Genomic DNA, 12,194 nt, shown 5'->3' on the forward strand with positions numbered 1-12,194 from the left:
GAGACCCGTAATCATCTGCGCAATACAAGCAGCACGAAAGCCAACACAACACAGCACAGGTACTCACACGACCAACGAACATTGGAACAATAATTGACAGCCCAATCGTGCACCAAAGGGCACATTTATACAATTACAATCAGTGGGAATGGGGACCAGGTGTGCATAATGACACAGTTCCAGTGATACGTGACAGACACACACAATCAGAGAGAGAGAGAAGTGTATGATTGTGTGGTAGTCTGGTTAAACCAGTGTTATTTTCTAGAAATGATTTAGGAAGTGTTTCCCCTACTAGGTTAGACAGGTCCCCCCTCCTAACTTGGTAGCCCAGAGGACACCTGAAGCTCCCTCATATCTGACAAAGCTTCAATATTAAATGTGTGATGTGTGCATTGGAGGCGACTCTGGGGGATGTTGCTTTATATCTACTGTAACTTAGGGAAACACTGGAGTTAGGAATATTGATATTTCTCTTTCAGTGATTTGTAATTTCTCAAATTTGTACAGTTTTTGGTAGTTCTGTTCTCATCAATCCCTTTTATTTTTTGCATAGGTGAAAGGAAGAGTTGGAGCATAACACCTCATCAGAATCATGAGACGAACTGGGACATCATCTTTCCTCTTCTGCGCTCTTCAACTCACAGTGTTGTTGGCAGTTTTCTCATCTGAAATTAAATATGTTACAGCTGGGAATTCAAACCCAAGCCTCGGAACAAACTCTTCCATTGGCAACCAAACTAATAAGAAGTGTGATTCAGTGGATACTGAATGCAAAGTGGGTGTCATTCTGCCCATATGGTTACCAGAGAACCCATCCTTTGGTGATAAACTGGCAAGAGCCACAGTTTACTTTGTGGCCTTGTTTTACATGTTCCTGGGGGTCTCTATCATTGCGGATCGCTTCATGGCATCCATCGAGGTAATTACATCACAAGAGAGGGAGATCACCATCAAGAAACCAAATGGCGAAAAAGTGACAACCACGGTGCGTATATGGAATGAGACGGTGTCCAACCTGACCCTTATGGCCCTGGGTTCCTCAGCCCCGGAAATCCTACTGTCCGTCGTTGAGGTGTGCGGTCACAACTTTGACGCAGGTGATCTGGGCCCGAACACAATTGTTGGTAGTGCTGCCTTCAACATGTTCGTTATCATTGGATTCTGTGTTTCTGTCATTCCTGATGGAGAGCACCGGAAAGTCAAACATTTGAGGGTATTTTTTGTTACCGCCACCTGGAGTATATTCGCGTACACCTGGCTTTATCTCATCTTGGCTGTCATCTCTCCGGGCATCGTACAGGTGTGGGAGGGCCTTGTCACACTGTTCTTCTTCCCATTGTGTGTTGGGATGGCTTACGTCGCGGATCGCAGACTTCTTGTCTATAAGTACATGTACAAACGCTACCGCGCAGGGAAACGAAGAGGGGTGATCATTGAGACGGAAGGGGAGGCGCAAATACCTTCAAAGATGGACATTGAAATGGATGGGAAAATGCTCAACTCAGAGAGCTTCATGGACGGAGCGATGGGTTTCGATGAGAAGGACCTGGATGAGGAGGAGGCCAGAAGAGAAATGGTTCGGATCCTGAAGGAACTGAAGCAGAAGCATCCAGAGAAGGAGACGGAGCAGCTGATAGAACTGGCCAACTACCAGGTCTTGACACAGCAGCAAAAGAGTCGCGCCTTCTACCGATGCCAGGCTACCAGGATCATGACGGGAGCAGGGAACGTACTGAAGAAGCATGCAGCAGACCAAGCCAGGAAAGCTGTTGGTGCGTACGAGATCCGCTCCGAAGTTTCTGAGAATGACTTTTCGTCAAAGGTCTTTTTTGACCCCGGTACATACCAGTGCTTGGAGAACTGCGGTACAGTGGCCTTGAATGTAGTACGCCTTGGTGGGGACTTGACTAACACTGTTTCAGTGGAATACCGTACCGAAGACGGCACAGCCAATGCAGGATCGGACTACCAGTTCACTGAGGGCGTTGTGGTTTTCAACCCCGGTGAGACTGAGAAGGAGATCCGGATAGACATCATTGACGATGACATCTTTGAGGAGGATGAGCATTTTCTGGTCCACCTTAGCAACGTGAAAGTCATATCGGAGGGCACTGGCTACGTACAACCAAGGGCTAATCACTTGGACACTTTGGCGGGCCTTGGCCTACCCTGCTCAGCCACCGTGACTATCTTTGACGATGACCATGCCGGGATCTTTACTTTTGAAGAACCGGTAATGACCATAAGCGAAAGTATCGGCATGATGGAAGTAAAGGTTCTTCGTACCTCAGGAGCGCGGGGTCTAGTGGTCGTACCCTACAAGACCATGGAGGGTACAGCAAAAGGAGGGGGAGAAGACTTTGAAGATACGCACGGAGCGCTGGAATTCCAGAACGATGAGATTTTGTAAGTTACACACTTGGTATTAACATTACATTGTCATGTTTATATTGTTGTCATGTAAATGAGGTGTGGCCCACAGCACATTGAAGTTCAATTTGACAACTGTTATGTCTTAGTAAAGTCAATGTCCCTGTTTCTACTATGTCCCACAGAAGTGACTTTCTGTCTCATAAAGAAAAGAGCTTATTGTTGTCGCCTATCACTAAGCATAGATGTCAGTTCAACCTAGATATATATTTTTTACACTTTGTTTAGTTGTCAACCAATTCTGAATTCAATGTGAAATCAACAAACATGTCATCATGTTATTGGATTTGGGTGAAAAAAAAGATGAAATTCCAATACGTTGATGACTTTTTGCAAATCCAATCAGTTTTCCACATTGATTCAATGTCATTTTTTTGTTTATGACGTGGAAACAACGTTGATTCAACCAGTTTTGAAACAGTGGGTTTTACATTGTATGGCCCGTTGATCTCGTCATTAGATTCCATTCATTTCAATGTGCATTCCATTCCAATTATTGTTTTAATCTATTATCTTAGATTCCATTTTCTCAGGGGATGTAAATTTCTCTGGGGTTCAAGAAGGAATCCTGTCTTAAGTTCCTATCTATCTTTCCACTTACTACTTTCTGCTTCACTGTCTTGTGTTCTTTTTCTCTCAGCTTTGCCCTCACTGCCCTTGTTGTTTTAATCATTCATGTGAGCATTCATTTGACTGCCTGACTAGCCCCTGTCTACAAATCTACCAATTACTGTTTTGCATACCACATGTAGAGATACTGTGGACTGTAGTATTGCAAAACTGGCTTGAATGATTTCATTTCAGTTAAAGGGGTTTTTCTGCAATTTCTCATCCACTTTCGCTCAACACCCCTTGGATATTTTATGACCTGCAGTGCTTCAACATAGAACATACTGTACAATTGAGAGTATTCAAGTGTACCAAATACCGTGTCTCACTGAAGACGGGACTTGATAACTCACTGGTGCTGGACAAAAGAGAGACAACACTTCAAGAAATTATCATTCTGATGCTAATGATGCGTTAGCATGTTTGCGTGATTAGATTAGGTATGGAATTTGTTGGAGCCCAGAGGCAGCAGCTGTTCTTTGGCTGATCATTTTGTGTATGCTATGTAAGAACACTGGAATACCTTCCTGATAAAGATAAATAATATCAATATAACAGGTGTATCAAAAGATATAACGGACTCTAAACAGTTATCGGGCAAACGGTTACTATTTACGAAGAGCTCCCAAAAAGGACTGAACTAATTTTAGTACGTTATAGGTTCCAGAGAGATACAAATGGAGAAAGCAGTTATGAACATGAGACTGTAGGAGTCCTACATGTTCACTCCACATGCAGATCTTGAATTGGTCCGCAGTCTGTCCTGTTTATTTAAACTCAAAACAAACTCCTCATGCATAAGACATTACAGGTCAGCTAGGCAGTTGTAATATTGAAATGTTTTTAATCAATATCATATTGAAAAAAATGCAGCTGCTACGATACAGATTTTCCATATCAGTGTGTTCATCATTTATAGAAAACCACCAGAATAGAATATGAGTCAGGCCTTTTTGCGTTTTTCAGTGGGAAATCCAGCAACACTTTTATCACTCCCCTCTTCAAACTGAAACTCCCGTGAATGATATACTGATATGGTCAGGTATACTGTACATACCTGGAATAGCAGTTGGGCCAGACATTTTCCATGGATTGTTACGTGGGGGATATAATGACAACAAATGTATTCCATAGAGGATTAACATTGCCAGTTTGAGGATAGCACCAACGTGTTGAAATGGAAAAGGCTCTGTGCTTGTTTTAAGTTAAGACATCCACACATTTATACAGAGGCAAACAGATTGCTTTGAAGTGAGCAATGTAAATCAGCTCAGCAAGCTTTGCATAGAGAAGCAGTACCATATATAGACAAGGCAGCCGTCTCGGTTGGGGAGTCAGTTCCTAAGTTTTCATTTGGAAAATGTATTAGCGTTGACATTGACACATTTGAGAGGATGCAGTTGCAAGTTATTTCCAAACCTATTTTAAGAAGCATGCAATGTCCATTGCAATGTGAACATTTATTTATGTTTCTGCACAAATCATTCACTTACGCTACAGACAGAATGTGATTGATGGTAATTCCATTTGTCACTGAAGCAAGAGACCTGGTTACACTCAACCCTGCTGTGTCCCGTATCCAGATAAGGGTGGTTGAATAGTCAAAGACGATCTAGTTATATCGTTACAAGAAACTACACGGTCAGGACCATGTTCTTTTATTTTGCTGGTAGGAACAAGTATTAGTTGTTGTGATGATATTGGTGGACATTAATGTGTAATAAGGGCTTAGCTCCTGACTGAGCCAGTATAGGTTTTTAAGAATTAGCACCAGGTACTCCGCCAAGGACCTTTCAGCGACCTTTGAAATATCAAACTAACAATGTTCTACAAAGTACCCATTTCAGTAACATTTCGACTGGATCTTTTCTCCAAAAATTGGGTTTGGTCCTCTGTACTTAACTCTACTGAATAAACACAACATCATTTTACATCACAATTTATTATAGCCAGAATGTGTCCTTTGTATCCGACTGTCCTTATCAGACAAGATCATATCTGCTGCCCTCAACCGTAGAGAATGATGGTTCAACCATGCCTTTTTTATTTTGACAAGACCCGCCCTCTGGTAATGTAGATATTATTAACTTCGCTGCCTACTTGTAGTGAAATTAATGGCTTTGCTTTGACTACACACATTGACAAGCATGAAACTTGACAGGGGATTACTTTGGGCTTTAGGAGGAGGTACTATTTTAAACAACTAATTAAATCGTTTTCTTTGCCTATGCTAATTTTGCCCTCTCGTCTCTGGCCTGCTCTCGCATGAGGACAGACCTCGTGCTCCTCTATCCTTATAAGCTCAGTAGACCACTGTCATGATCCAGGGCTAGCATAGCTTCCCGTGCGGCCCAGTGGCGGCTCTGGCCTGTGGATCACATGGCTGGGGGAGTGATGTGTTTCCTTGGGCTGCATGACAGCGGGGCTGTCACCACCGCTTCATCAGACAAGCGACAGACCGAGGCAGGAGACCATGGCACTTTGGACCATAGAGGAGCAAGAAGACCAAGTGTTCAAATCATGTTTGAAATCTTTCAAATTACTTCAAGCTGTGCTTGATTAAGCTTGCCTGGTGCAGGCTCAAGCAGATGCTTAAAGTATTTGAACGATATCAAATACTATCCAAACCCAGGCCTAGGAGGAAGAGGGAGGAGGACACACAAAAACTCGCCAACTCCACTGACTCAACCTCTGTCTATATACGCCTCACATTTTCCCTTGCAGCCTTTGGATGTTTTTGAGGGGTTGGTCATTGCAGTGCATATGTCCCAATTTTTGGGGAGCTAACCACTTCAGGGGCGATGGACATATTTGTGTCTTATTTTTCTGCAGGTGAAATGTTTGTCTGGCTTTCTACATGGCTGAAACAATGTTTGTCAGGCCTCTAATTGGCCGAGACACAGAGACTGGGAGCAGATAATGGCAGGCATGTTACTTACAAATGGCGAGGGGGAGAAGAAGAGACATCCACAGTTTGATCACTCATTATGCCCATCTCATCTGTGCTGACGAATTCTCTTAGCGTTGTATCCTATTGCATACTTGGTGCAAAAACCGATCACACTGACGACCCTGGCTGCTACTCAAGTAAGCTCATCAAAAGAATATGCCATGATATAAACATACCATATCTTAGCAAAATACATTTATTTTAGTGGAAAGACACTCAATATAGGACACACATGCCCGATAGTCGGAAACAGCCTTGTTACATTCTGCATCTCAGCCCCTTAGGAACACTCGGCTACCTCTCTATCAAGTTACATTTGTGTACTCACAAGGGTATAGTCTATAGGTTATGAATAGCTGTAAGAAAAACAGTGACAAATGACAAATTGTAGGATTATTTAGACTTTTTTCAGTAGCTTTGCTTATGTAATACCATAGAACTTCTTCCCACCCCAAGAGGGATACTTAACATTATGTACACTGCAGATAGGGGAACACACGTCTCTTTGTAAATCTATTAAAATTCTGAGACCGCATGAACTCAAATCACATTTTCCATGCTTTACAGTAGCAGTGAGGAATAAAGGACAAGGGAAAACTTTCAGTGAGCTGCATTGTATATTTTGTGAGGCAGCAAATAGCAATGCAAACTGACTACCATTTTACCATACACCCAATTTTGACTTTACAGCTGGCCTATCTAGCAGAAGTTGCTTAGATCTTGCTTAGGGCAAGTTTCATGACAATAAATGTCAACCTGCTGAAAAATCTGTCAATGTGCCCTTGAGCAAGGCACTTAACCCAAATTGCTTGATAATGGCAGACCCTGGCCATGACCCCACTCTCAGAAGGGTTACTCAGCTGGAGTTGGGAAATGCAATTTCCAAATCAGACATGTTTATTAATACACATGTGTACATGAGTGAAATAGGACAAATAAGCACTCACCAAATTATTATTTAATAAGCCTCCCTCACTTTGTGAGCTGTCTTCTTACACAATCACTGGCATAAGGCTCTTACTCATCTCATATGTATATACGGTATTCTATACTGTTCTACTGTATCTTAGTCACTTAATAATGTTTACATATCTTACTTTACTCATCTCATATGTATATACGGTATTCTATACTGTTCTACTGTATCTTAGTCTGTTCCGCTCTGACATCACTCGTCCATATGTATATAGTCTTAATTCATTGCTACTTAGATTTGTGTGTATTGGATATATGTTGTGTAATTTGTTAGATATTACTGCACTGTCGGAGCTAGAAGCACAAGCATTTCGCTACAGCTGCAATAACATCTGCTAATCACGTGTATGTGACCAATAACATTTGATTTGATTTATAGCAGGGCCAGAAATAGAAAATGAATGTGAGGTGGGAAAAACAAATTATATTCATGGTAGGGAAGGCAACTTATTGGTCTGCCTGCTCCTCTCTCCAATGAGAGACGGACTGCCGAAAAGGATAACCTTTTCTATTTGGTTTGGTCTCATTTAGTATGACTGTTCATGTTCTTATAATAGTACTAATTTGGGTCTGGTCAACTCAATGGCTTTGCTAAGCTATTCTTTAGCACTCAATGTGTCTTTCCTTTGATTTTCTCAGTAAGAATCACTAGCTCTTTCCACTCACAGCACGTCATCTCATATGTGGGTTGAAAATGGAATATTTTGTAATTGATAAGTGCTTTAATTGGATTGCAGTGACTGTACAGTAACATGTATGCAATATATTATATCAGAGCTCAGGTTCTCCACTTCACAGCGCTGTATGAGTTTTGATTGACAGCTGTTATAAAATTGAGCACCACACAGACAAGAATGCCCCCATCCCTCCAACTAATTGGGATGATTTTGCACATTTGTTGTTGTCTGAGTGAGGGAAATACTGTAAATCGAGAGGAGTCGATGTGTTCTGGAAGGTGAGATGTTTAGTATTATAAAAATACCTTTGATGTCAAATGGGCAAACCACACACCCATGAATCCAAATGTACTTCACGTTTCCATATTTGAAAACTCATTTAATTTACATTTTCAATGTTTATGATCGCTATTTTTGATCCAAAGTTTCAAGGATGACATGCGTTATACACTGGATTGTTCTGAACAGAATGAACTTATGTTTGTCGTATTGTGAATTTTCTTTGCCGCAGAAGACGTACTTGAGTGCACTCATGACTCCATTCTATGCGCAACAAAATTACAATCTGTTTGTCTGAAGTGCCTTTTTAATGCCTAACACTGTAAGATCTTATTTTATAACTTAAGAATATGTTTTCAAATGATGCCCACCTCACCCAGATAAAGGAACGTTATAAAGGAACGTTTTTGGATTGTGTAAACAGCAACAGTAATTGTCTGATGGTGCTGTGTTCCAAACATAAAACTATAAGTCTGCTTTCTTCAGTTCCTCAATGGCAAAGCTAGGAGAGCTCCTTATGATTGAAAGCTCTTTCCTTGAATCATAAAATTGCATTGAAATTACTTAGGAACTGTGCACAGTTTGGAGAGGTGTGTTTGCATTTGGAGATGCCAGTTAGATCTCTCACTCAAACCCTTGTAATAGTTTTTTCTTATCTTGCACCAATCCAACATTTCAGTAAATATTCTTATTATGTTACTGAATATTATTGAGTAATTAATACTCAATAATAATTAATATTATTATTGAGTATTGTTACTGAGTATTTTAAAATGTTGTTATTGACAAATGCTATAAAATGTACGGGATCGGTGTCCCTATACTGGGACGGTTGAGCTAACATGCGTTAATGTGATTAGCATGACAGTTGTAAGTAACAGCAAACTTTCCAGGACATAGACATGTCTTATATGGGTAGAAAGCTTAAATTATTGTTAATCTAACTGCACTGTCCAATTTACAGTAGCTATTACAGTGAAAAAATACCATGCTATTTTTTATTTATTTTACCTTTATTTAACTAGGCAAGTCAGTTAAGAACAAATTCTTATTTTCAATGACGGCCTAGGAACAGTGGGTTAACTGCCCTGTTCAGGGGCAGAATGACAGAATTGTTTTACCTTGTCAGCTCGGGGATTTGATCTTGCAATCTCTCGATTACTAGTCCAACTCTGAGAAGAAAGCACAACAACAAAAACATTCACCTCTGAAGGTAAATAATGTACTTAAATTCAATAATCTTGCTCTGATTTGTCATCCTGAGGGTCCCAGAGATAAAATGTAGCATTGTTTAAAAAAAATATATATATATATATATATATATTTTTTTTTGGCTTCACACCAACCCCACCCGGCCATCTAGTTTTGTGAAAGTTAGTGCATAAGCTAATGATCCATCATTTGTATGACATTCCTGGGAGTGTATCAACTTAAATGTTGTATTTTTATTTTTTTAACCTTTATTTAACTAGGCAAGTCAGTTAAAAACAAATTCTTATTTTCAATGAAGGCCTAGGAACAGTGGGTTAACTGCCTGTTCAGGGGCAAAACAACAGATTTATACCTTGTCAGCTCAGGGGGTTGAACTTGCAACCTTCCAGTTACTAGTCCAATGCTCTGACCACTAGGCTACCCTGCCGCCCCAAATTACCATGTAATTTTTTGTATTTTCTCTATAGTTATGTACGTGAAGATGTATAAATTGACCAATTCGGCACATTTGGGCAGACTTGATACAAAATTGCAGCACTTCACTGGATCAATCTGAACCTTTGCACACACACTGTAAATTTAGCTTGAACTGCAATATTATATTATGGTATTTCTCTTGCATTTCAAAGATGATAACATTTAAAAAATAAAAAACATTTTTTTTATTTGTATTATTTTTTACCAGATCTAATGTGTTATATTCTCCAACATTAATTCCACATTTCCACAAACTTCAAAGTGTTTCCTTTCAAGTGATCCCAATAATATGCATATCTTTGCTTCAGGTCCTGAGCTACTGGCAGTTAGATTTGGGTATGTCATTTCAGGCAAAAATTGAAAAAAGGGTATGATCCTTAAGAGTAAAATGTCAAATGCACATAAAATGAACAGTGTAATGTTTGGGTTCAGTCTTGTGTCCTCACCTTTGGTCTAACTATTTCTCCATAATCTCCAATGTTTTCTTTCAGTTGCTACCATTGTCATGCATATGCTTTTTATAGTTCTTATGTTAAAAACATTTACATTTGGCCCTATCCAAATAGGCCGATTTCCACGGGTGTTTTAAACCATTCATTTCTATTCAATTCTGGTCACAATAAAGCCTACTATGAGCTTGAGTCTTTCACAAATCGGACATTAAAGTATAATTTTCTGGGGACCTCCCGAGTGGCGCAGTGGTCTAAGGCATTGCATCACAGTGCTAGCTGTGCCACTAGAAATCCTGGTTCGAGTCCAGGCTCTGCCACAGACCCATGGGATGGCGCACAATTGGCCCAGCGTCGTCCGGGTTCGGGGAGTGTTTGTCCGGCAGGCATCTTCTTGTTCCATCACACGGTTTACGGTGTTTTCTCTGACACGTTGGTGCTTCTGGGTTAAGTGGGCATTGTGTCAAAAAGCAGCTTGGCTGGGTTGTGTTTCGGAGGATGCACAACTCTCAACCTTCACCTCTCGAGAGTTGCAGCGATGGGACAAGACTGTAACTACCAATTGGATACCATGAAAAAAAGGTATAACTATCTGGTGCTGTGTTTCACAGAAAATAAAATTGCAGATGAACTGACGTTGACAAGGTCAATGGTGTTGACATTCAGGGACTGTTGACACTACCTATTTTATGGAAGTACTGGGGAGATGCTGGCTCGCAGCTAGTGTTTGGCCCTGAGTCAAACAGCGCATCGGCTGATTTGACTCAGTTGGAGGTCTGGCTCATAGGGATAGGATTGACATGGGGCTAAGAAGCCAAAGGAACATTCTCTCTCCTCTCTGTCCTTTCTCTCACACTCTTTTTTTCTCTCTCTGTTATTCGCTTCTCTTCTCCCCTTTATGTCCACTCTTTCTCTCTCCCTCTCTTACTGTCATTGCCATTCAGTCGCTCTGTCATGACTCACCCACTCTCTGTCAATCTTTCTCTCTGTGTGTCTGTCAGTCAAACTGCCTTTGGAAAAGCTGTGAGGAAGCTGGCACATGTAATCCTGCTCAGAGCCAACACAGTAGAAATATCCCTTCCTTTTTCAAACCGACTGCTCAACAGAGTTGTTGGCCTCCAACTTTTACTTTGTTGTGCATCCTTGAAAAAGGGTACTGTATCTCTTCAAAAGCCAGTTGAAATGTGGAGACAGTCCAATACCCAGTTTCCCATGCTTGTGGGAGTAACAATGGCTTGCTAGGGGGGTCTCTCTGTTGACAGATTAGAGCCACTAAGTAGGTTTAGTAACCCTGTCTACCGTTTTTGCCAGGTGGCAGAAGAAGCAGTCTGAATTTGCCAAAAGAGTATTAGTTTGCAGCCTCTCTGTTAGGCACTCTAAGCCTGTAGGAGCAATCAAAAATAGAACAGTCTTTTGAGCAGGATACCTGCTACAGTATGACATTGTAATAGGCCATCAATCCAAACAAGGAACTTCTTAATCTTTCTTTAAAAACTATTATTGAGGGCTCGGGTACGAGCAATGAGATTATCACACAGACATCATCTGCTGTGTGTCCTGTTGTTTTGTTTAAATCCAGGGGTGTCAAACATATGGCCCGCGAGAGGGTCGAATGTTCCCTGAAATCTTTTTTGGCACTGAGCAAATTTCAGGTCTGCTGAACACAAACTTGAATTCTGTGTAACTGTACCCATTTTAAGTTACAGTTTCAGACTGTGGCTATTTGATTGTGATGTAGGCCTACCAGAGTGGTCTACCATCAATAACAATGGATAAAATGCATCCATAACATTTTAACATGGAAATAGCTGTTCTATCATTCAGCCTACAGAAGCAGTCAATGGGGGGTGCTCAATTTCGGCCTACATTCCTTGACTTTTGAAAAAAAACATGCTGGGCTTGAGATTAACCTGTTGATCCATTTGTCCTTCAGACAAGGAGGTGACTGCAAAAGTTGTTGTCTTGTTTGATGCAAGAAACCACTTTACAAATAAAATGCATTATTATTCCCACACCATTATTACAGAGAATCAGACAAATTATCCTGCCCTCTGCCCTCTGCCTATTGGCAATCACTCCCCCATTGCTGACAACAAATGATCTAGAACTGGGCTAAAAACTCACTAACTAGCA

At 40.9% G+C, this 12,194-nt stretch overlaps 1 protein-coding gene across 1 annotated transcript in view; it reads left to right on the plus strand.

Annotated features, from left to right (window-relative positions):
- LOC135520847 (sodium/calcium exchanger 1-like) overlaps positions 1 to 12,194 on the plus strand; it is a 48,976-nt gene that overhangs the window by 13,838 nt on the left and 22,944 nt on the right. The window contains exon 2 of the mRNA XM_064946658.1: positions 557 to 2,409. Within this exon, the coding sequence (XP_064802730.1) occupies positions 596 to 2,409 (1,814 nt within the window). The 5' untranslated portion in view covers positions 557 to 595. The remainder of the gene's footprint in view (positions 1 to 556; positions 2,410 to 12,194) is intronic.

Source organism: Oncorhynchus masou, chromosome 4 (genome assembly GCF_036934945.1).
Source record: "Oncorhynchus masou masou isolate Uvic2021 chromosome 4, UVic_Omas_1.1, whole genome shotgun sequence".
In the NCBI taxonomy this organism is placed as follows: Eukaryota; Metazoa; Chordata; class Actinopteri; order Salmoniformes; family Salmonidae; genus Oncorhynchus; species Oncorhynchus masou.